Source organism: Malaclemys terrapin, chromosome 16 (genome assembly GCF_027887155.1).
Source record: "Malaclemys terrapin pileata isolate rMalTer1 chromosome 16, rMalTer1.hap1, whole genome shotgun sequence".
Taxonomy (NCBI): Eukaryota; Metazoa; Chordata; order Testudines; family Emydidae; genus Malaclemys; species Malaclemys terrapin.
The window spans coordinates 28,641,683-28,664,800 of NC_071520.1; the positions used below are offsets into that span (position 1 = coordinate 28,641,683).

General features: G+C 44.6%; 1 protein-coding gene across 5 annotated transcripts in view; it reads left to right on the forward strand.

Moving 5' to 3' along the window:
• RPH3A (rabphilin 3A) overlaps positions 1-23,118 on the forward strand; it is a 118,697-nt gene that overhangs the window by 54,638 nt on the left and 40,941 nt on the right. For 4 of the 5 annotated variants that reach the window (XM_054006821.1, XM_054006819.1, XM_054006820.1 and 1 more), the window contains 4 exons: positions 17,062-17,182; positions 18,230-18,316; positions 19,553-19,718; positions 20,975-21,016. In XM_054006821.1, coding sequence (XP_053862796.1) covers positions 17,062-17,182; positions 18,230-18,316; positions 19,553-19,718; positions 20,975-21,016 — 416 coding nt within the window. The remainder of the gene's footprint in view (positions 1-17,061; positions 17,183-18,229; positions 18,317-19,552; positions 19,719-20,974; positions 21,017-23,118) is intronic. The other variant, XM_054006822.1, reaches the window with a different exon arrangement.

A 23,118-nucleotide genomic window follows, 5' to 3' on the forward strand; every position in this document is an offset into this window, starting at 1 on the left:
AGAAGCCTGGTCTACACTACTGGGGTAAGTCGGCCTAAGTTATGCAACTCCAGCTACATGAATAACATAGCTGGAGTTGAAGTAGCTTATGTTGACTTACTGTGGTATCTACACCACACTGGGTCGATGGGAGAAACTCTCCTGTCGACTTACCTTACGATTCTCGTTCCGGTGGAATACTGGAGTCGACGGGAGAGTGATCAGTAGTCGATTTAGTGGGTCTTCACTAGACCCGCTAAATCGACCTCTGGTGCATCGATTACCACAGCGATGATCTGGTAAGTGTAGACATGCTGTGAGGGCATTTGGGGAAGGCTGAAGGGAGGTAGGCAGTTCCTTTGGAAACTTTGGGTGGGGAGATTTTGTTTTGTAATTTAGTTTTTGTTGATTGTGGTTGTATGTATTTGAGGATTGTACTGATTTGATTGTGTATGGATGTCTCTTTAATTGCTGAAAATGATATGTAGACACTGGAACAGGAGTTCTTTTAGTAAAGAAATGAAGAAAACGGGGTCCCAACATATCCTGGAAGTTTCAGCTTGTGTTCTCTTGCATATCAGGATGGGAGCAGAAGGGTTTTTCAAGGAGAGTTTTTTGTTAAGTTAGCTGAGAACACCCAATGCTGTGTGTGTGAAATACTGTGCAACGAAAGACAATATAACTGACTTTTGCTGAAGGATCTAGTAATTAATCCTTTGCTGGCAGGGAGACTGACTTACACCAAAAGTCAAAATTAGGTGGTCAAAGATGAAACCCCTGAATTGGAGCATCCCTGAACTCATGAGATTCAAACTCAGAGCCACATCTACAATTTGGTTATCCCTCCCCAGCCCCTCAAATAGGGCAAGTCAAATCCTCAGAGCTAGACACCCTGGAACTGGGGGGGATTTGAAACCTGGACTTGAAGCTGAATATTATAACATGGGCCCATTTCTACAACTTCTCTTAGTCCCGATAGGTCAGAGTTTCAGCTCAAGGGGCTGCTGGAGGAGAAGAGCCTGTAATTAACACAGGATTTCTCTGCATGGGGGACAGAATGTATTTGGACTGATCCGAGTTGAGCCTGGGTGCTCGTTTCCTGGCGCCCTGCTGACCTGTCCCGATAAGCGCGCACACGGGCAGTATGTAGAGAGATTTCAACTGTGCGTCCTGGTTCCTGGGAGACCGGACATATGGCTGCTATGAGGGACGGCTCCAGGGTGACCCGTCTGTTCTAGGGTGAACCATATAAATGGTGTCCTGCTTTGAGCTGATGCACTGGAAGGTAGATTGTCACGCTACAAAGCTTCACTGCCTGCCACAGGCCTGTCACATGCTCGGTATTTGCCATTTGGTTTGTGCTGTTCAGTCTTCAAGCTTGGTTCTCTTAGTGTCCCCGTCAGTATCTCTTGGCCTCTTGCGCTCCTTTAGTTAGTTGGTGGGCTCTTCCTCTCCTCCCTATTTTTAAAACCCATTTAATTGGCGGCCTAGCCTTTTTCGGGGGGTACCAATGTCAGATGATGCCCAGCATGGGTGGCTGGCAGTGGGGAGAAGACCATGGACCTCTGGATCTGAAAGCATGAGCCTCTATTGCATGAGCTAAAAGACCCATTCCTGTTAGCTCAAAGCCAGCAGTGGGCTCAAACCTCTAAGCTGTCCAGCCACTTGGGGAGAGAGCCACCCCAGCCACTTGGGGAGAGAGCCACCCTGAGTAAGCATGGGATACAACCGTGTCTGTGTAACAATCTAACATCCTTCACATCCATGGAGACAGCCACCAGGCCTTCCTTGCCGGGCCAGATACTCCTATGTTACCCAGTCCAGTCCAGTGGCTCTATTACCACCACTGGAGTGACTCTGGGTTTAGCCCAGCATGAATGAGAGAGCAGAATTTGGCACGCTGACTTTTATCAATGGGCCTAAATCCTCTCTCCTCGGTCAAGCGCAAGTAAATGGACTTGGTGCAGGGGAATTCTGAAGGAGTACAGCATCTTACCATCCACCCTCCCCTCCCTGGGTTCCAGACCCCACCTGAGCAAACCTGCCGCAGCTGAAGGTTTCCTGCCATTGCCCCCCCGCCTTCCTAATAATAACGCTCTTGCCTGTGGTGGAACGCTGTGCAGCATGCAGGGGGTGGACCCCAGTGCCATGGGGTCATTGCATCCTGCCCCTTGCCCCAGATCCCACAGCCTTTTGGGCTGTATGTGCTCACAGAGACGTCTATGTATCCTGTGACCGACTCAGTCGTAGGGGTGTCCTTTCATGACATTTTGATAGGGGTTTTTTTTATTCTGGTGGCGCCCATCTCCTCTCCAGATCACGAAAGGGTCTGTCTCTTGAGCCGTCCCACTGAAAGAGGCCAGTGAAAGGTACTGCGCAGTTCATCTTGCCTTTCTGTATCTAAAAAACACCAACCTCTCATGGAAGTTTCTGCTCCAGCGTCCTCCCTGGCCTGTTAGCACATGGCCCATTTGAATTGCTGCTTGGGAGGTTGGCACAAGCTCAAGTCCTGCGATTGCTGGAGACGGGGTAGGTGTGTATGCCATATTATGCCCCAGAGATTCGTTCATACTTGCATTTGCTCCCTGGCCCAGTCAGAGAGTCAGGAGAGAGACAGAAAGCATTCGCTTGACTAATTTTCTAGCCAGCAGCTACTGTACTGCAGTGTTTCTACTAGGGGAGAGACTGAAACTGCCTACAGGGGATCTCTTTCAGCTGGCACTGTTGGCTTGGAGAAACCTGTTCAACAGGGGAAAGTCTCTTCCCCACACCGGCTAAGCTCTGCCTTAGCTCCAACTGCAGCCTCTTGTGTTCTCCGCCTTATTCAGCGCCTAGATGGACACCGTATCTGACCCCAAGTTCTCGCCTCACTGTATCCATGTGCTGCTGTGATCCCAATCCACGCTCCTTTGTTAATGGTGATAAACGCCCCATTGTGGCATCATTTATTTATTTATTTAAATGAGGCTAGCAGTTTAATAAGCCACTTGATATTGTTGCTCTATGGACTATTGTAGGAAATGTACACAATGTTGCGTTCTACTGAAAAACGTGTAGGGGTCTTTTTAGGGCCACAAGGGGGCATTAGATCATAGGGGTCTTTTTAGGGCCACAAGGGGGCATTAGATCATCTAGCCCAGGGGTTCTCAAACTGGGGGGCGGGACCCCTCAGGGCGTCGCGAGGTTATTACATGGGGTGTCGCGAGCTGTCAGCCTCCACCCCAAACCCCTCTTTGCCACCAGCATTTATAATGGTGTTAAATATATATATAAAAAAAGTGTTTTAAATTTACAAGGGGGGGAGGGGGTTGCACTCAGAGGCTTGCTATGTGAAAGGGGTCACCAGTACACAAGTTTTGAGAACCACTGATCTAGCCGGACCTAAATAACACTGACTTTCCTCCAGTTACTCCTGTGTCAAGTCCAGTAACTTGCATTTGGCTGAAACATCTCTGCCAGAAAGGCCTCCAGTCTCCATGTGAAGACCAAGAGATGGAGAATCTGCTACTTTCCTTGGTAGTTAGTTCCTGTGGTTAATCACCCTCACTCTTAAACGTGTGCCTTATTCTGGTTTGACTATGTCTGGCTTTGACACTTCCAGCCATGCTACATATGTTACAACCGGCCTTTTTTATGCATGTAACCCTTTGCAGAAGTATATTGCAAACTCACTCTAACTGCAGAGTTGCAGCCAGTACCTCACAAGTTAAGTAGCTACTGTGCCTCTGTATACCACTGCTCTCTGCTGGTTGGAAGGAGACGTGTTTGTGTCATAAGCCCTATACTGGGGCAGTTCTTCTCTTATGCTAGAGAGCGGTGGTTTTGGAGCAGGAAGGCTAATGGGCACACCTGTTGGGAAATTCCCAGAGGACGTGGTGTAGAATTTGAAAGAGGAGAGCACCTGGGGGAGAAATGGAAATAAAACTTCACTTCTAATGCCCCATCCTTGCCCCGAACTTCAAGACCATCTTACATTTGAGGATGCACAGAGAGCTGGATACTGTAGCCCTTCTAGACCTACCTACCTAGCAGAGCAGTGTGAGAAGATCCCCCATTTCCTTTCAGCATCCGTGTTTGTCCCATGCATCGGAGAAGATACCAGAGAAGAGCAAAATAATAATTGTTATATATCAACCTGCTCTGTCAGTGACAGTTTCCCAGAGGGAAATCCTATAATCCTACGTGTCTAACATCCTGTGTTTGTTTTAAGGACAGCAGGTGATTGTATTCTATCCAGGCTTAGTCAGCTGCTTGGTTTTTCCATCTAGGGGTGGGAGTCGGGCAAGCCAGCACCAGCATTATTAACTGTTTCAGAGAATGTTAAAACCCCTCTAGTTGTTTACTACAAGTAAGTTGCCCTCAGGGGCAGTCGATTCATAAAAAGGCAGAGCTGTTCCATCTCCCAGAAATGGAAAAACAACACATGGATGTTGAAAGCAAACGAGCGTTTGAAAACCGACCCCACGGATACTGTCGCCTGGCTGCTTCGGACTCAGCTGAGATCTAGTCCCTGCTAACTTGACTGTAAAAGTGAATTCAAAGTAAACTGTAAAAATATAATTAGAACTCTGCCCTAAATATGGCTGGAAAGAAGTTTGGGGTGTGGGAGGAGAAGGGATCCTGAGGTGCTGAATTTGGTGACGTTAAGCATGCGAAATCCAAAGTTTCTCCTATGGAAGATTCAAAAACAGTTGAAGACCTGCTGAAGTAATGCAGGGGAAACCATCTGTCAGACTGGCTTTTCTGAAAAGCACAGAGATGCTGGTGGTGCAGAAGTCCTCGTGAGGGTGGTTAGTTTTTTTTTTTGTTTCCTGTTGTGGACATGTAATTTGAGGATAAAAGGCCTGGTTGTATAAGAAGCCCTGAAATGTTTGTTCGTTCGCAAGCTAGTTCAGAGTCAGCGAGAGAGCAGCAGCAGGTCTGAGAGCAGCAACGTGCTCGATTCAAAGCCAAACGTTATCCAGTGTTGCTTGTTTCTCCCCCTCCTCCCCAATTTTCTGTGGAATGCATGGGCAGGTGGAGGTGGGGAGATCAGAAGCAAATGGATCAGAGGCAAACTTCACAAGCATACCTTCAAACGTATGGTAAAATACCCAGCTAGAGAGTGATGGTGGATATTCCACTTGGGAAAATTCACTTCTTGAAATCACGGAGGAATAGAGCTAAATCTCCAAGCAAAGACACCTCTGGGTGTGTGGTTTCAGGGTGGTAGCCGTGTCAGTCTGTTTCAGCAAAAACAACGAGGAGTCCTTGTGGCACCTTAGAGCCTAACAAATGTATTTGGGCATAAGCTTTCGTGGGCTAAAACCCACTTCATCAGATGCATGGAGTCAGGGCCGGCTCCAGCTTTTTTGCCGCCCCAAGCGGTGAAGGAAAAAAAAGGAAAAAAAACCCAAGAAAAACCCAACTGAGCTGCCGCCGAAGTGCTGCTGAAGAGTGAAGCGGAGCGATTGGCCTGCCGCCGAAGACTGAAGCGATTGACTTACCACCGCAGACCCGGACGTGCCGCCCCTTTCTATTGGCCGCCCCGGGCACCTGCTTCCTTCGCTGGTGCCTGGAGCCGGCCCTGCATGGAGTGGAACATACACTAGGGAGATATAAATACACAGCCCATGAAAAGATGGGCGTTGCCTTACCAAGTGGGGGGTCAGTGCTAACGAGCCAATTCAATTAAGGTGGAAGTGGCCTATTCTCAACAGTTAACAAGAAGGGGTGGAAATCACTTTTGTAGTGCTAATGAGGCCAATGCAATCAAGGTGGCCCATTTCAAACAGTTGACCAGAAGGTTTGAGTATCAGCAGGGGAAAATTAGTTTTTGTAGTGACCCATCCACTCCCAGTCCTTATTCAGGCCTAATTTGATGGTGTCCAGTTTGCAAATTAATTCCTGTTCTGCAGTTTCTTGTTGGAGTCTGTCTGTCTCTGTCTCTCTCGCTCTTTCTTTTTTGTGCGTGTGTTGTAGGAAATTTTCCAGTTGCAAAAGCTCTGTATTTTGTTTTAGTCTCCTGATCTCCGAGCTCCTTGTGACTCCAACCCCTCACCTTCGAAGAGCATATTGAATTCCTCTCTTTAACATTTGTGATCTCTGCCTTTGTTTTCAGTAGAGATTTGTAGGTATTGGCGTTGCCTGTTGGAAATGGCTAGCAGATTTCAGCCAGGCTGTACCAATGTCCTCTATAGACAGGCTGTTTTTGTGCTGTCTGGCATAGCATATTGCTGTGTTTTGGAGGAAACTGCTCTCTTCATAAGCTGGGCTTGACTTTTCACCTTAACTCTTCATGTTGCTGATGTTCAGCCTTCACAAGTTCTGCAGGGAATGTATCCGCTATCTTGTTTTCCTTTGTGTTTTTTTTCCTTTCTCTATTCATGGCCAACCTCCGTTTGGTTTCAGCATGTGTGTAACTAGCTAGCATCCTGGTGGATTTGGATCAAAGGTGGCTTGATGAAATGTGTGAGATTTTTACCTGCTGTGCACGAATACCTCCAGAGTGTGACTCGTGTGTGTACAGAAATGAATGTCCCTGCACATGAAACAGTAGTTGCAGGCATATAAAAATGCTGAAAGCCTAACAAAGGCATCATTGCATTGCACTGATATTCGATGTACTTAAACACTGGATGCACCAAGTTCATGATCATTCAGTATAGGGTGACCAGATGTCCCGATTTTATAGGGACAGGTCCGATTTTTGAGTCTTTTTCTTATATAGGCTCCTATTACCCCCCACCCCCTGTCCTGATTTTTCACATTTGCTGTCTGGTCACCCTAATTCAGTATCTCAAGCTGAGAAAATGGTAGAATCACATTTTGCCATGAGAGGTATGTGCATATATGAAGAAAATTGCTTCTAAACTTTTGATCCTAATTTTAATTTAATAAAAAACTTAGATCACATGTTTCATTTTTTTGACCTTCATGTTAACTTTAGTTTTAATATTCAAACCTTTAATACACACGAGTTCCCAGTAGAAACAGTAGTGGCTTAATTCTGGAGTCAGCTGGGCGACCTTTTTTGTGTGTATTGCATTGACTTTTTCCCTTTTCTTAGAAATCTTTGCAAAATCCCTAGACAAGCTCATTCCCATCAACTCTGTTGTGACAGGAGTGTTGTGTTTTTTAAGACTGGTCATAGAATTTCAGTGTTCGACCCTGTGCAGTTGTGAGGCAAGGCATAAAACCATTTATCCTTTGTGATTCAGGGTTGTTTTCCAGTTTATACTGCATGCTGCACTGAACGTACTGCTTGGTGCTGTTTCAAACCCATTAGGCTTGTCTTCTTTATTCATTTTTGTGGCGCTACAATAAATATTTAAATACAGAGAACTTTTGCATGCATACGCTGGTGCCAGTTCTTGTTTTGCCGAGGAGTCAGCACTTAATAAAAGTTCTTTCTATATTCCCCTTGTTGATTACAGCTTGTCCTGAATAAAAACGCAGGAGAAAATGCCTATGGCATCATGCTGCAGGGTTGCTGGTATGGTGCTGCTGTCGTGTACTGCAGTGAGAGGCACAGTATATGCAGAGTGTGAGTGTGCGCGCGCGCGCAATTGCCGCTTCTGCAATAGATGTCGAGCTGAACACAAAGCTCCTGCTGAAATGCTCATGGTCTAGCGAGACATTTATTTCGTATTCATCTCTGCGGTGTAGGGGAGGGACAACTACTCGAGCATCTTTGCTCTTACCAGGGCAGTGAGACACAAGGGTTGATACAGTCAATGGTTAGGCGCTGGTGTGCTGAGGCCTGTCATGCTGCCCAATATTGTCTCATTGGTTCCTTGTACTCCCCTGTCTGACCGTATCCGCCTGTTCTTTCTTGTCCTACACTTCGACGGTAAACTTTTTGGGGTAGGGACGGTCTTTTTTTGCCCTGTGTTTGTGCAGCACCTACCGTAACAGGCTTCTGGTCTGTGAGTAGGGCTCCTACACACTACGGTGATGTTACTAATAACAGTAGTCAGCGGGAGGCGCGGGTGCCCAGGACCGCATGAATCAAGCCATTGAATTTGGTACCTAAATAGATACAGGTGCCTCATATTAGGCACTCAAACGTTAACCGAAGCCTCTTCTGTAGCCTCTTCAGACCAGTTGCATGGACTGGCCAACAGGTGGTGCAGGAATAATGCTGTCCCATACTCCCTCCTCTGAAGAAAGATCACGTCACCTCTGTTGTGGATTCCCCAAGTCTCTTGCAAGGTCTTCTTCATGGCTCTGTAGCATGGTACAGTGTCACCTATAGTGACTTAGACACTGGTCTAGAGATGACGACATACATGGATGAACTCTCGGAGGCTCAGCAAAAGCGATCACAATCTCTGAGGTGGTGCTTGTAGCGTATCCCTAACTGGCGAAGGAGTTTGGTTTCGACTGGGGCAAATGTTAGGAACACAGGAAATATTATACCAGTCCATGAGGCCCATATCTTGCTTCTATCAGTGACCAATTCCTAATTTGTTAGAGGATGGCTACTCCTCCTCCCACCATAAGGACTGTCCACGGGGGGAAATAATGCTCCGTGTGCCTCTGATAGAATGCACTGTAGCCTGTGATTTGATTACTCTTATCTTGGCCTGTTCAACTGCAGATTTTAATAGTCATAAAATGTATGCACTGCTTTTTAAAATTAGCCCATTAGATACCACAGTGATGGGCACTTTGGAAATGTGCATAATGGTAATTAAAATCCAGCCACTGTGTTAGAGACACTTAGTATAAAGTGATTAATTGGATGGTTAATTTATACATGCAGCAAAAATTAGAAAGATAAACAAATGACATCTACAGGAGAGGGGAGGAAAAGCCGCGAGGAAGCCTCGATGCTGATTCATAGCAATGACCGAGCAGCGGAATGCCATTAGTTGAGTAAGACTGATACGGTTACATAGACTTCTTGCAAACTGAAATGTTTTTCAATTGAATTGTATTAGCTGAATAAGATTGACCTAAAATGTAAGACCAGCTGAAAAGTGTTGTGAACGGAAGATGTTTTGTTTCAATGTAAATCTCTCTAGCTGTTAGCAGCAGTGAAAATTGAGTCTACATTGAATCCATCTTACTGCAAAGATGGATTATGTATTTGGTTTCATTGGAAGAAATCAGAGTTTATTCCAGTCAGGAGTACCTGGACCTTTTGATCCCAGTCATTAAGCTTGAATCAATAACTTACCATTGTGTGTAGTTTATGTTCAGCTTGCCCTCATGCCGTATGTATGAGCTGAATATCCCCGGTCTCTCTCTTGCTGTCCTTTGTTATCAGTCTCTGGTTTCCAAAATGGAGTCTGGCCACAGCTTAGTGGAGGATAATTTAGGTGGCCCGTGTAATGCACCTTCCTTCACTCTTCTAGACGGGGCTGACTCTGCACTGATCCACCTTCAGCAGACAGACTAACCACACCTTTCTGTTAACATTTCATTCTGGTTTATCTGTGGTACTTGTATGGACTTGTTATCATGGTATCCGAGCGCCTTTTCACAACACTCCTGTGAGGTGGGGCACTGCTCACTCCCATCTTAGGGATGAAGAACAGAGGCACAGAGAGGCTAGATAACTTGGCCATGGTCACACAGGAAGTCTGTGACAGAACAGGGACCCTAATCATTGGATCATCCTTCCTCTCAGGATTCTATTAGCACTAAATATAGAGATGAGAACCAATTTGCATACCAGGGCCCAATGTGAGTGTTGATAACCCAAGTTATTTAACTGGGGTAAACTAAACCAATGAAAGCCAGATTTATACCAGTGTACAAGTGTCCACACACAGACGTACCCATTGAATTAAATTAGTGCATTAGTGAAACTGGAGCAAATCCTGTATGTAGATAGCCCTAAAGTAACAGACCTCGTAATGGAGGAGGACATAGGCTGATGAGAACCAGACCTTTCTGTTCCAGTGTCGAGTACAATCTATTGCAATGTAATGAAAGCATGCCTTTCTTACAAAGTAGAGCAGTTAAAATCAGGAGGTATGTAAGTAGGAGGAAGCAGTAGATCAGGAGAAGCGTGAAGGACTGGTAAGTGATGGCGTGGGGAACTTGTGACAGCTCCCTAGCTGTCGGCAGCATGGAAGAGGTGGGGTCTGAACTGCATCTTAAGGAGGGAAAGCAGAGCGAGGAGGAAGGCAGGCTGTTTCAGGTGCAGTGACAATGAAGAATCAACCTCAGACAGAGGGAAGGCAAAGCTGTGGGACTGAGAAAGTTTAAAGAGAGGGGGACCAAAGAGATGCATAGGGGTGCGCCATTGCCTGAGGGGCCTTGAGTCATTGTGGAGCAGATACGGATATGAATTTTCTGAGTGTCCTGGAAATTCAGATGCTCGTATTAGGGACTATCCCGTGGCTCTGTGAATTGTTTTCCCCCAAATAAAAGGGGGACAGAATGGAATGGAATCTGATTTTCTAGAGCACTTTTCTGTCTTAAAGTACCTCCAGGAACTTAAAGAAACTAGGATTTAGGTGCTAATGATTTAGTTGGGATTAGGTCCTGCTTTGAGCAGGGGGTTGGACTAGATGACCTCCTGAGGTCCCTTCCAACCCTGATATTCAATGATTCTATGAATAGCGCAATTGCTTCATGGCAAAATCGTCCGTCATTGTGCACTCAGCCACAGTTCACAACTGCACAGTTCTGAACATGAGAACCTTCTGATGATTCCCAGGGGATCTTTAACTTCTAGCCTGACTGATCCTCAGAGATGGGCCTCAATTTAACATCCTCGCTTGGAAGGCAGGTGTGTGTGTGTGTGTGTGTGTAATTGTGAAAAGAAAATCTTTACCGCTTTGGGGTACAAACTCCTGGCTGCAGCATTACATTCTAAGACAAGAGCAGCATTAATGATTTTAGTATCAATACTGTAATAAGGTAAATGTTTGTTTTTAAAGTAGTCATATAATCCCAGTGCAAGTACACAGATTGTTATATTTTTACACTCTATTTCTTTGTGATGATGCTGCCCGTGATAAGCGGCGGTTTTGCAAAACATTTGGAGCCAAATTCAGAATTGCTTGAGGTTAAAGGATTTTTTGTTTTGTTTTTGCAATTTGTTTCAATTTTCCATGAAAGAGCCTTGTTTGGACATGCAGATCTGCTCAATGGAAATGGACCCATTTTTTAGCATAGCTGGCTTGGCATTGAAAAAATGTGAACATTTGTACTTGCAGATGTTTTTGCTATGAAAATAGCCATTTTGCCAAAAATATTGCACAACACAAAACCTCTACATACAATTACATAAAACATAAGGTGTGAATTTCAGAAGGCACTCCTGGGTTAGCAGCAGTAGCATGCAATCTATGGGGAAAGTAATAGATTATGTCCCTAGATAAACCACTGGATTAAATAACGAAATTTATCTGCTGCTGGGGCTTCTAAACAAAGAGATACAGTACTTACCATAATCAGCAATATAACACGAGCACCATACATGCTAGACAATGATATTTCCAGATTTGTTGGTTTCATCCACTTGCCACACTTCCATAATATGCTTCAGTGCCCTGTGCAGATAGTTGACAGAGAAGCTCCCCATACCATAGGATAGAAATTGCAGTGGTTAGTTTAATTAAGGAGTGTGTTGAGAACAGCCAACGTTCTCTTTTTAGAAGCATTGGAATAATCTTCATTCTGATCTAAATATTAAGGGCCTAATCCAGTGCCCATTACAATCAATGGGACCCTTAGTGTTTGCAACTAAATGTATTCCCCATGAAATGTTAAACCTATAGATGTAAGGTCAGGAGTGATTCCCCTGCATCACCAGGTCTGACAGCTGAGTTAACATCTAGAAAAGAATCCTGGACGAGTGATCTCCAGTGTACTGAACACTGGCTCAAAGAAAGGGATAGACAGCAGCATGCTTTAGGAATGAAGACATGAGAGAGAATTATGCTAGAAAATAACTTTCTCCTGTACTTTTAATGTTTAAACTATCAACCCACCTAACTCAGATCAGAGACTGTTAATCTTTAACCCATTTTATTCCTTTTAGAAAGTATATTGTCAGGTTAAAAATCAGAATTACTTAAAAAAAAGTGCCTTACTTGATTATTGACAATGTTTTAGATTATGCAAACTGAAAGAATTAAAACCCTTGACTTGAGTTTTGGTGTTTTGGTGGTTGGTGGTTTGTTTTTTGACAATGCAAATAGACTGGTCTGTTTCAGTTTTGCCGATTTAGTCATTTTCTAGTAATTCACTTTCAGGGTCCCCTGCTTTAGCTGCTGTACTCCTACTATATGTATTGCAGAAATGTGCTCTATATTAGGGGGGGTTTATATTTTAAAAATGTCCATTTCCCCTCCCCCCTTTAAAACTGGAAACTTTTCTATTAGTCTCAAGTACAGTATAGTAAAAATCTAGGGTGAAATCCTGAAGTGAATGGGAATTTTGCCATTGATTTCAATAGAGCCAGGATTTTACTCCTGTCTTTTGAGATACCTGAATTTGGGGTCAAACTTGGCCTGATAGTGTCCCTTTAATAAACAGCCATAGAACAAGACTTCAGCATTTTGGACCTGAATCAAATCTAGAGAAGTCAGTGGAAAGACTCCCACTGACTTCAACCAGCTTTGGATCAGGCACTGTACGAACTGAAATAAAATGGCTTGGTTTTGGTACATACAATGTATTTTCTATCTCTTGCTGCACTGTCAAGGCGTATTCCTTTGTCGAGTGCTTACGTAGTCTCTATGCAGTACATGAAAAATGTCTAGCAGGTATTCTTGGGTTCCACTCTGTGAACAGCCCGCCGGTAGTTTAAGGATGAAATTCATGGATCTCAGTAAGGTCTCTTCAGAATTTGCCACATGTAAATTAGGGATCATATAGTTTGTAAATGATCTGACAGTGTGGTCAGTGTAACTGTCATAAACCTGAAACTGTCATAAGACATGGGGGACGATGTCTTTTTTTTAATGGATGCTGTTTTAGCTGCTTTGTCAGATTTGGGTCATGCTGCAATGGGAGTGTATAAAGCCCCCTGCGGGCTTGATTTTTTTTTTTTCCTGAAATTCTCTCAAGTAAGGATCTCTCTCTCTCTCTCTCTCCCCCCCCACCTTTGAATGGAATAAATAATGCATTTTAGATTCTGCTATTTTTAGCTAGCTGGTTTGTAAGTTAACCAGTTGTACAGTTTACCACTCAAACCTTTTGTGCTGTTGCGTCTTTCCAGAGCTTGCAAACTGCTGTTGCTGCTGTTGGTTTTTCAGAAGTTGCTAGTTGTGTCTCTTTACCCACACAGTACGCAGATGGGTTTGCACAGTTACAGTCTCTGGTGGGCTTTTTGCATTTTACTCAAAAGATTAACAATTGCAGCAAAGTAAAATATTTAATTTTTTTTCTTAGAAAAGTAAAGAAGGCATTAATACACTACATGTCATCCCCAAAAATACACTAAGGTCTTCATCCTGCATCCCTTTGACAGACAGAAACTAGAGCTGCTCAAAAAATGTTAGAAGTTTTCCATAGAAAAATGCAGTTTTGTTTGGAATGGAAACATTTTATGGGGACATGTTGATTTTGATGAAATCTTTCGATAGGAAAAAGTCAAAATGCTTCATTTTGATAGTGTTCTTTCAAGTCATTTAGTTTCAACATTTATATTTATTTCACTAATGTACACCATGAATAATATTATAAATATGATATTAAAGCTGAAACAAAATGAATCAAAACACTATTCAAACAAAATGTTTTGAAGGCCCTGGATCCACATTTTTCAGAATTCTAGTTTGATGGGAAATTGAAGAATTGTGGATTTTTGTTTCAAATTGGAATGATTTTTTCCCCCCTGAAATGTTGGAATTTCCCACCGAATGGAAATTCTGTTCCTGACCAGCTCTAGAAAAAAAGTCCTGATGGGTTTTGACTAAGTTCCCAAGCAGGCTGTGACCGTGACTAGCAGGCACAGATATGTAAGGAAATAGTGTTGCCATTTTGAGGAACATAATTATTTATTTGTCTAGAACTTTACATATTCTAAGTGCTTGACAAAGGTGAATCTTCATGGCCTCCCTGATGGATAGGGACAGCAGTATTATCCTCTCTTTCTTTGGGCTGGGGAAACTGAGGGAGAGAAATGATTTGTCCAAGATCGCACAGCAAGGCAATAGGATAGGAGTGCCAGCATAAGAACTTACAACCTCTTGACTTGGTGACCTTTGCTCAGCGATACTGTGCTTCCTCCCACACAATGTCTCCTGTGCCCATACACCTCACCACTGCCTCTTGTTTCAGTGAAGATGGAGTGGAGTACGTTTGGAGTAGAGTGTTGCTATATATGTTTCCCCCACCCACTCAGTTTGAGCACTGGGAGTATGCCACAGCATACACTGGTGTTTGTTAGCTGGGGAATAATTCAGAGCAATGCGATTATTTGATAAAATGGCCACAAATGGATGCTTTTTTTTTCTTTAATTTTATGTGCCAAATACTTTATACTTCTTGGCCATAGCTGATTCCTCAGCAGTTTGTGAAAATTCAGCATTTCCAATGTGAGTTGTTTTGATTGGAAGTGTAAATCACATGGTGTATTTCTCGTTCCCTGAATGGATTAACATAGCCCTTAGACTCGGGGCCCACGGTGAATACTTTCAGTTCCCAGGCTGAAGCTTGCTTTCCATGGATAGTCTGCAATATTTACTGTCTGGCTGAACATTCCTGTTGAGAAACTCATTTTCTAAAATACACGTGTAAAGCAAATGAAAAAGAGGGGACAACACACTGGAGGGGAACTTGTTTGAAAACCTGAAAATATTTATTGGAGATACTGTCTAGCATTCACCGAGCTGTAATGTTTCTGTATCATGCTGGGTGTGTATTAAGAGCATAAGAACGGCCATGCTGTGTCAGACCAATGGTCCATCTAGCCCAGTAGCCTGGCTTCCTACAAAAGCCAATGCCAGGTGCTTCAGTGGGAATGGCAGAACAGGGCAATTCTGAGTGATCCATCTCCTGTCGTCTAGTTCTAGCTTCTGGCAGAGGTTTAGAGCAACCCGGAGAATGCGGTTGTGTCTCTGACCACCTTGGCTAATTCTCATTGATGGACCTGTCCTCTACGAACTTATCTCATTATTTTTTGAACCCAGTTATACCTCTGGTCTTCACTACATTCCTTGACTACAAGTTCTACAGGTTAACTGTGCATTGTGTGAAGAAGTACTTTCTTTTGTTTTGTTTTAAATTGGCTGCCTATTAAGAGTATCTCAAGAGATTCCCATAATGTATTAGATTGGACACTAACAGCTGTAGATTTCTCAATATTTTCAGGTAAAATGATAGTTGAAAGTGACACATTTTCTTCAGGTTAATTACTTTTACGTTTCCTAATTATGTTTTACTTCATTCAACCTACAGGATCTTTTTATCTTCACTTAGACTGTATGAGTCAGACTAGACTTGGAAGGATTAGATTTTTATTCATCTCTCTCGCTTTCACACACACACACACACACACAATATTTCCATCAATAATAATTGAAATGTACAGATAAGCAAAGTAAGAAATGCTGTTTGAGAATTTATGCAAGTTTGATTTTAATGATAGTTACTTTGTATATTTTGACATGTGATGTTCATAACTTATTTTAACAGTTACAAAGTTTTAACTTTACAAATATCAATATCTACTGTCATTAAATATTTATTGTCTGACCCCCATAATTTCCCGCAACTCTGAACATTTAAACAAAAATAAAAAAAGTTTAAAACCCCTAATTTTGTGCACCTATGAAAACGAGTCAATAAAAATAGGAAAAAATGCTTAAAAATAAACCGCAATATTATCCATTAAAATTATAAAAAGAATGAAAATTGAGTTCTGCCCAGCCTAGTTATGATGCAACACTTGTCTCTGGGTTGGATGGTTACTGGGTCATCTGGGACTTGGTCTATTATGCAGTGCTGACAATGCAGAGCCTTTTGGGTGACTATTACATTGAGGTCCCTTTTGACCAGCTTTGGGGTCTAATTCAGAGCCTGTGGAAGTGCGTGGGTGTCTTCCCATTGACCCCATTTGGGTCAGGTCCTTGGTGGCCGTCCAGGAGGCTGAAAGTTACAGATCCTGGGATCCTTGGGAAAAAGTGAAAAATGGCCAACGCTCCATTTCCCTGTCACCTGATCCTGGTTTTGAATGGGGTGGAGGTGCTCATGCTTAGCACCTGGAAGGATCTGACTCTGTGGCTCTGGCTACACTACAGCTTAAGTCGACATAAGCTATGTTGCTCAGGGATGTGAATGAGCCACGCCCCCGAGCAACATAAATTATGCTGACGTATCGCTGTCCACACCGGCGCTTATGTCAGCGGGAGAGCTTGTCCTGCTGACATAGCTGCCGCCACTCGTTGGGGAGGGATTAATTAACTCATTGAGAGAACTTTCTCCTGTCGGCTTAGAGCAGCTACACAGAGAGTGTACAGCAGGGCAGCTGCGTCACAGCTTCCCTCTCCCTGGCACAAGGACGGGGGTCAGGGAAATATTTTCCTATTGTTTGGACAGCTTTATATCCCCTGAAACGGGGAGGACTCTCTCAAGGGTACAGCCAGAGGGCTGTACGCGCCAACAAGACCACTGGATTGTGGTTGCCCAGAGAATGACATGGGAGGTAAGTGAGGTGTCTGCTCTCACCTCAAGGGGGCGAACTTGAGACATTAACCTTTGACAATACCCATTCTTCTTTCTTCTCCTCCCAAACTCCTTATGCTGCTTCTTTCCTTCTAATCTCCTGCTTTTCCTTCCTAATTGACTCCTTGTTGGGTTAGTCTGAGGGAGGCTCTGCTACTGAGGGAAAATCTGATCAAAGAGGGAAGGTCATACATATCTTTGCCCAGGCTAAAGGAAGCGTCTTTGTCATGTTAGTGGCTGGTAGGGCATTACCAATGGAAATACTGCTGTTAACTAGCAGTGTTTCTCAGCCTTTTCCTAAACTGTGTCAGGGCGATCTCTTGGTCCTTGGATTGTTAGTTGAGAAACAATGAACTAAAGGGCTAAAATAAGTATCTGTGGCGTCCAGCAGAACCGGGCACGCCAACACCACTCTCCTATCTCTTGCACTGTCTGTCTTTGTGCTACCGTGTCCTGTTCTGTGTGCAGGCGTCTCATGAACCGCTTGGAGGACATGCGCAAGAATGTGGCTGGCGATGGGGTCAATCGCTGCATCCTGTGCGGAGAACAGCTGGGATCAGCTTGTGTCGTGTGTGAGGACTGCAAAAAGGTGAGACCTTACCTGGGCTGAGCTTGGGAACAGCAGATAATACTGATGATACAACCTTCAGCTCGTGTGTTCGGGGACTCCTGGGTTCTACCCTGGCTCTGACATCGACTCCCTTGAGCAAATCACATAGCTTGAGATTTTTGAAAGCCGAGTCGGGGATTTAGATACACCACTCCCATTAGTTTTAATGGAAGATGAGTGTCTAAATGAGATCTGGCGGAATAATTTTTTTTTTTTTTTTTTTGTTCACTTGCAGTGCTGCAAAAATGAAAATAAATTTGTTTTGGGTAGAGCAAAGTGTGGGTTTTTTTATTTAGGTTTTGAATTTTTTTTCAGGTTTTTAATTAAAAAAATATATAATTGAAGTAAGTTTCAGAACAAAAAGTCTTTTTGAATCAAGACATTTTTCTTTCGTTTTTTTTTTTGGAAAAAGAAAAAAATGTGACACTCATCACTAATTTGCAAAATGTTTTGGTTGGCCCAAATCTGCATTTTTGTGTGTGTGTGTGTGTGGGGGGGAGTTTAGTTCAGAAAATATTTCCCAGCTTTAGTCTGAATGTGTTGGTCAGCTTTGCAAATCTCAGCCTTAAACTTTATGCCCCAGTGAAATGAACCCACCTCCGCATGGCTTTGTGGGGGTTCATGAGAAATCATTTTTTAAACCATTTTGAATGTGAGAAGTGCCATATTAAATGTCAAATGATATTAAATCATCACTAAATCTGAAATGATGTCCCTCAGTTGCAAGTTGACATAGCAGAACATATGCTATGCAAAATGTCCTCCTGTTTTGGACTCGCTCTAACGCCCATCACAGCCCGGTGAGCATTGCTGGCAAAGTCTCAGTCTTAACTTTTTGAATTTCCTTGATCATTTATTTTTGTACCTTTGAAATCAGACCCACACACACCTCTTAGGGTGAATGACTGAGTCTTTAACTACAGCAGGAGTCAGTTATTGTTCTGCACAAGGCCTTTCTGGCAATGCTCTGTTGCAGCGATTTAGTGTCACGTTGTACCATAAACGTGTGCTTTGTTTTGTTGGTAGAATGTCTGCACAAAGTGTGGCGTCGAGGCGACCAACAGCCGCCCTCATTCCATCTGGTTGTGCAAGATCTGCAGCGAGCAGAGAGAGGTGAGTGCAGTGCTCCTGGCAGGTTTTACTTCCTCTCTGCTGCTACAGTGATGCTTTATTAAACTCTGTGTCTGGGATGTCCTGCCGCTTAGTGGTTCCAGAATCGGTAGCCGTTTGAAGTCAGAGCTTTAACGATAGTTGTCCGAAGCATTTCTTGATATTAAGCATCCTGCCACATGGAGCATTATATAAGGGGCTGGCTGCATGCTCGTACAATATTAATTCTGAGTAGGCTTGTCCCAAGAATCCCGGAAGGAACTGTGTTAATTAGATTTAGGGCCAACTTCTTTCCCAAGACATTCAATCATTGCAATCTCCCTCTCTTCCCTCCCCCTCATTCTCTACCCTCACTCCATGGACGAACTCCCACTGACAGATGAACAGCTCCTAGTTAGCCGGACTCTCTCGGTATAGATGGGCAATTTTTTTTTAATGAAAAGCAGATTGAACAAGATGTGTTTTTTCCCCTAAGAAAATTAACCACTTTTGCATGTAACGATCATCTGTTCTGGAGAAGGTTTCATGGTCATCAGCCCCGTCAATTGGCTTGCCCTGTGCTTTTGTACTATGGCTCACAAACTGAGAGAATAGGTTACTTGGAGACTTTCCCTTTCTGACAGGTTGCTTTCAAGCACTGTGGGTATATATGTTCTGTAACATGGTGTCTGTTCAAAGGGAGGTGAAGTTTGGAGCCTTGGTACTCGATGTGTATGAGTCTGGGAATACAAGGACCCAATTCATGGCCCCTGGTCAGGTCATTTGCCCCAGTGCCAAGCGTGTGTAAGGTGCTGCCATTTTGGACCGGCAAGGTTCTGCACTCACTTTGCACTGCCACAATTCACCATGCCCCTGCCGATTGTGCAATCACCCAGCATGCTTGTGAGTTGGAGAGTGAGTCAAAAAACTGCTGTGTGCGAGAAGCTAGAATCATCTGTTCAAGCAGGCTGGAGAGTTAATTCAAGGCTGGCTATCAAGAGGCTCCACCCACCATCACTTTGGGTACCATGCTCATCATTTCAATAAACAAGGTGATAAGCATCAAACGAGCTCTTGAAGGCTGATCTGCCCAGCCAGAATGTAACTATGGGGCAGCTGCTGAGAGCTGATTTGACCCTTAAATGTGGGTCACATCCCACCTTGTTTAATAAATGGATGCTCTTGTGGACGAAGCACTGTCATTTTCGGGAGAGCGAGAACTTCCCTCTGAACCTCCCTTGTGCTCTGCCTCTTTCCCAGGTGTGGAAGCGTTCGGGGGCGTGGTTCTTCAAGGGCTTGCCGAAGCAAGTGCTGCCTCAGCCAATGCCCGTCAGCAAGACCAAGCTGCCGCAAGCCCCCAGCGAACCTGCCTCCTCGGAGCCACCTGCTCAGGACCCAAAACTTCACTCCCGCACGCTGAGTCGAGGTAGGGGGTGGATTTCTGTCCTTCTGTCTCATCTCCAGTCTCTCTAACGCAGCCTGAGGGAGTGGTGGGGTGGCTCATGGCAATAGAGCGCAGTGTCTGGTAGTGATAGTTCGGAAGATCCATCCCTACGTGAACACACGTTGACAGTAAAATACCCAGTTGTTTTATTGCTAGTGTATGTTTCCTGATCATGTTTCCTGTAGTTTGTCCTTTTTATTTTTTTCCTGGGGGTAGCTGGGTGGCTCTCTCCCTACTCCTCAAGACTCAGCCCTTGTGCCCCTTCTATCTGGAAGATCTCCAAGGCCCTGTGCAGCTTTTTAAAGGTTCTCTAACCTAAGCCACACACACGGTTGCGGTAAGTATCAGAGTGTGTTCTGTGCAGGGAGACAAAGTCACTGAGATGATTGCAGGGAAAGTGGATGAATGTGAAACCTTGGCACTGCAGCAATTAAAATAAGAAATCCCAGCAAAACAATTTTGGCCCCTTATGGATTCAATTAAAACGATCAATGGGCTGCAGTGCCCTTTAGAACGAAAGGGGTGTTCACACAGTAAACCAGCAGTCTGACTGGTACTCTCTAGAGTAAGCCTTGGATTTTGATTTTGGTCTGGAGATAAAGGAGAACAATTCCGTCCACCCCCTTGTTCAAAAGCTTCCGCTAACTTAATCACATGCATCTAATCAGCTTGGAGGATCTCTGCTAAATTCCAGCGTGGAGTGAAACAGGGAAGGGAGCTCAGTCCTGAGTTCAAATCCCGATCAGTAAACCCTCCTGGGGAAGCACAGCTAAAATTCTTCCAGTGGGCGACTTCCATTTGGTGGGGTTTCCTGGAGCTCCAGGATCACATAATTATCCGTTCATTGAAGATTGAGGCTGAGGCATCCTACTTTAGTTTATTCCTCAAGCGGTGAAGACAAGGCTTCATTGTCTTCCTGGCCATGTTCGGAAAGCCCTGCAAACTCGCCTGTTTGTCCCGGCTTTTCAGCTTCTTCTACCTAGTCCCCTCTTCCCTTTAAAGTCACGATGCTGAGGGTACTGTAGGATATTAACCCCCTGTGAGTGGAAATTGGTTTTGCCTTAATCTAAGCCATACATCCCAGTCCCAGGATGATGAACACTCACATATGCTTCAAGCAAACAGCTGCCTTGGCGAGGAGGGCAGCACTACAGCGCTCATTGCGGATCGCCTCCTCTTTTCATCTTGGTGTGAATGTTCGCTCCAGTCATTGATTGCTCTTTGTTTGTGCTGCTCAGGCCAAGCTGAGGCTGGGGCCCCTGCCGAACAGGACTCTTACGGTAAGAGCGCTGGCGTTCAAACCTCTACCAGGCTGCTATCTCATTAGTGCATTTGCTAAATGTGCCTGCCTGCTAATGCTCAGGGACATGCCGCAGCCAGGTTTCTCTCTCTTCCCCCCCTTCCCCCCCCGGTAATCCATCAACAGGGCCAGTAAGTGCATGAAAGCTTTTGATTACATTGAATTTCCTCTTTAGTTTTTTCTTTGTAATTTATAAACAGGTGTGAGTGTGTGTGGGGGTGATGACTTCAGAGAACGCTTCCCATGCGATGGAAAAGGCTCATTCACCCAGAGAGATGACCAGTGTTGTCCTGCTGAGCAATGATGCCCGTGGCATCTGGCTCAGAGGTTCTCGCCTCTTGTTTTCCACGTTCCTCTTACGTGCTTCCGCTCTTCCCTTCTGAAGAGCGTCTTCCGGCAGCCTCCCCCTCTCTGTAGCAAGAATTCAGAGCTCTTGCTAGCTAGTTTAATCATCCCTCTCTTCTTGTGACCCCTCCACACCTCCAAACGCCTCACTCATTCGTGGCTGGACTTGCAGTCACACGGGGACCAGAGCAAACCAGTGCTGTTCATGAGATTGTGTAAATATCAGCTTGAAAACCTGCTGCCAGGTGACCAACTGGAATGTTTCTGTTGATTTCAGTGGGCGTTGGCTTGTGTTGCTTGTGAGTTTGTGTCGGGAACGTTTTAGGATTCTATCCAAAGCTATGGTTAGAGATGGGTCAGCTGCAAAATTCAGGTCCAAATTTCAAGCTCCCAAAGTCAGGGGATGTTTGGAGTTGGGGTTCTGGATTGGTCCATCTCGGATTTATGGGGTTTTGAAGCCGGAAAGGACCCCATTGATCACTGAGCCTCCTGCATAACACAGTCATCATAGAATCTCCATTGTTTTCTTGTCATTAATCACTTACAAATATTTAGTCCTTTCTGCAGTGGTTATTTTTATCCAGGGGTTCCAGCTAGACCTGTAATGTAGTTGTGGGAAGCCTGTCACATAACAGGGTATTTTTACACCGACACCACCCATTTCACAGGAATTTAGTTATTTTGGGGCACTCCCACCTCCTGTCCATTTCTCAGTTGAAATGTTGTAATTGAAAGAGCCGAGCTGTATCTGTAGGGGGTGTTTCCTGACGTGGATTCACATGCTCCTCACTGTATTTTCAGGTTATTTAATGTGAGTCACACAACCCCTCCCCCAAAACCCTTCATGTGAGAGAAACTTTAGAGAGAGGCAGCTAACGATTACACCTCGTTAAAGAGACGGAGACCACAACCCTAGAATGGCAACTTCTACTCCTGACGTGGGTTCCCTCTATGGCCTTGAAAACTCACCCAATATAACCTACACTAGCACAGGGAAGCTGGCCCCTATTAGTGCCTGGTCCACAAAGAGGATAAGAGCTTACTACAGCTTCCAGCTAGAAGAGCTACTCTTTTAGCGTGAGCTGTAGAGGCCCCTGCTGTTAGCACTGAAAGTCCTGGCTTCTCACCGAACCTGGGGGGTGGGTTAGCCTTAAATTTCTTTGGGGTAAATGAGGATGCTGCTGATTAACTACTCTGGGGTGGGGGGAATATTAATAAATAAATGAATGTAAAGCACTTTGAAGGTGAAGTGTGCTCTACAAGTGCTAGGTGGTATTATTCAAGGGGCAGCATTGTTACTCACCTCTATCCTATCAATTGGGTTACAGTCACTTCCTTAACAACTTTCCTGGCAGGGTGGTCCAAGATTTTTTTACCCTGATTTTTAACTTGGCCTTCTATCAAGTAGCCCCGGGCTTCTGGGCAGAGGTGGGATGAAACCTGGTCTTGGTCTTGGATTGAGGTGGTCTTGGATTGAGGTTCCTTTGGGACCTCTTTCCTGGACTGGGGAGAGCCCGGGTCACAGTGTGCGGTATTCTCTCTGTACTCCTGTTTGTGGCTGGTGGGGAGCGAGGGGTGCTGCTTGGTCCCAAACTCACTTCTCCTGCCTGGCTGTGAGCTGCCATCACCAGGTCGGCCTCTTTATTTGGAATCGTAGCCCCATGATTAAAATCTGAATCGCAGTGTAAATCCCATAGACTTACCTGACACCCACATTTAACACTAGGCACATCGGGG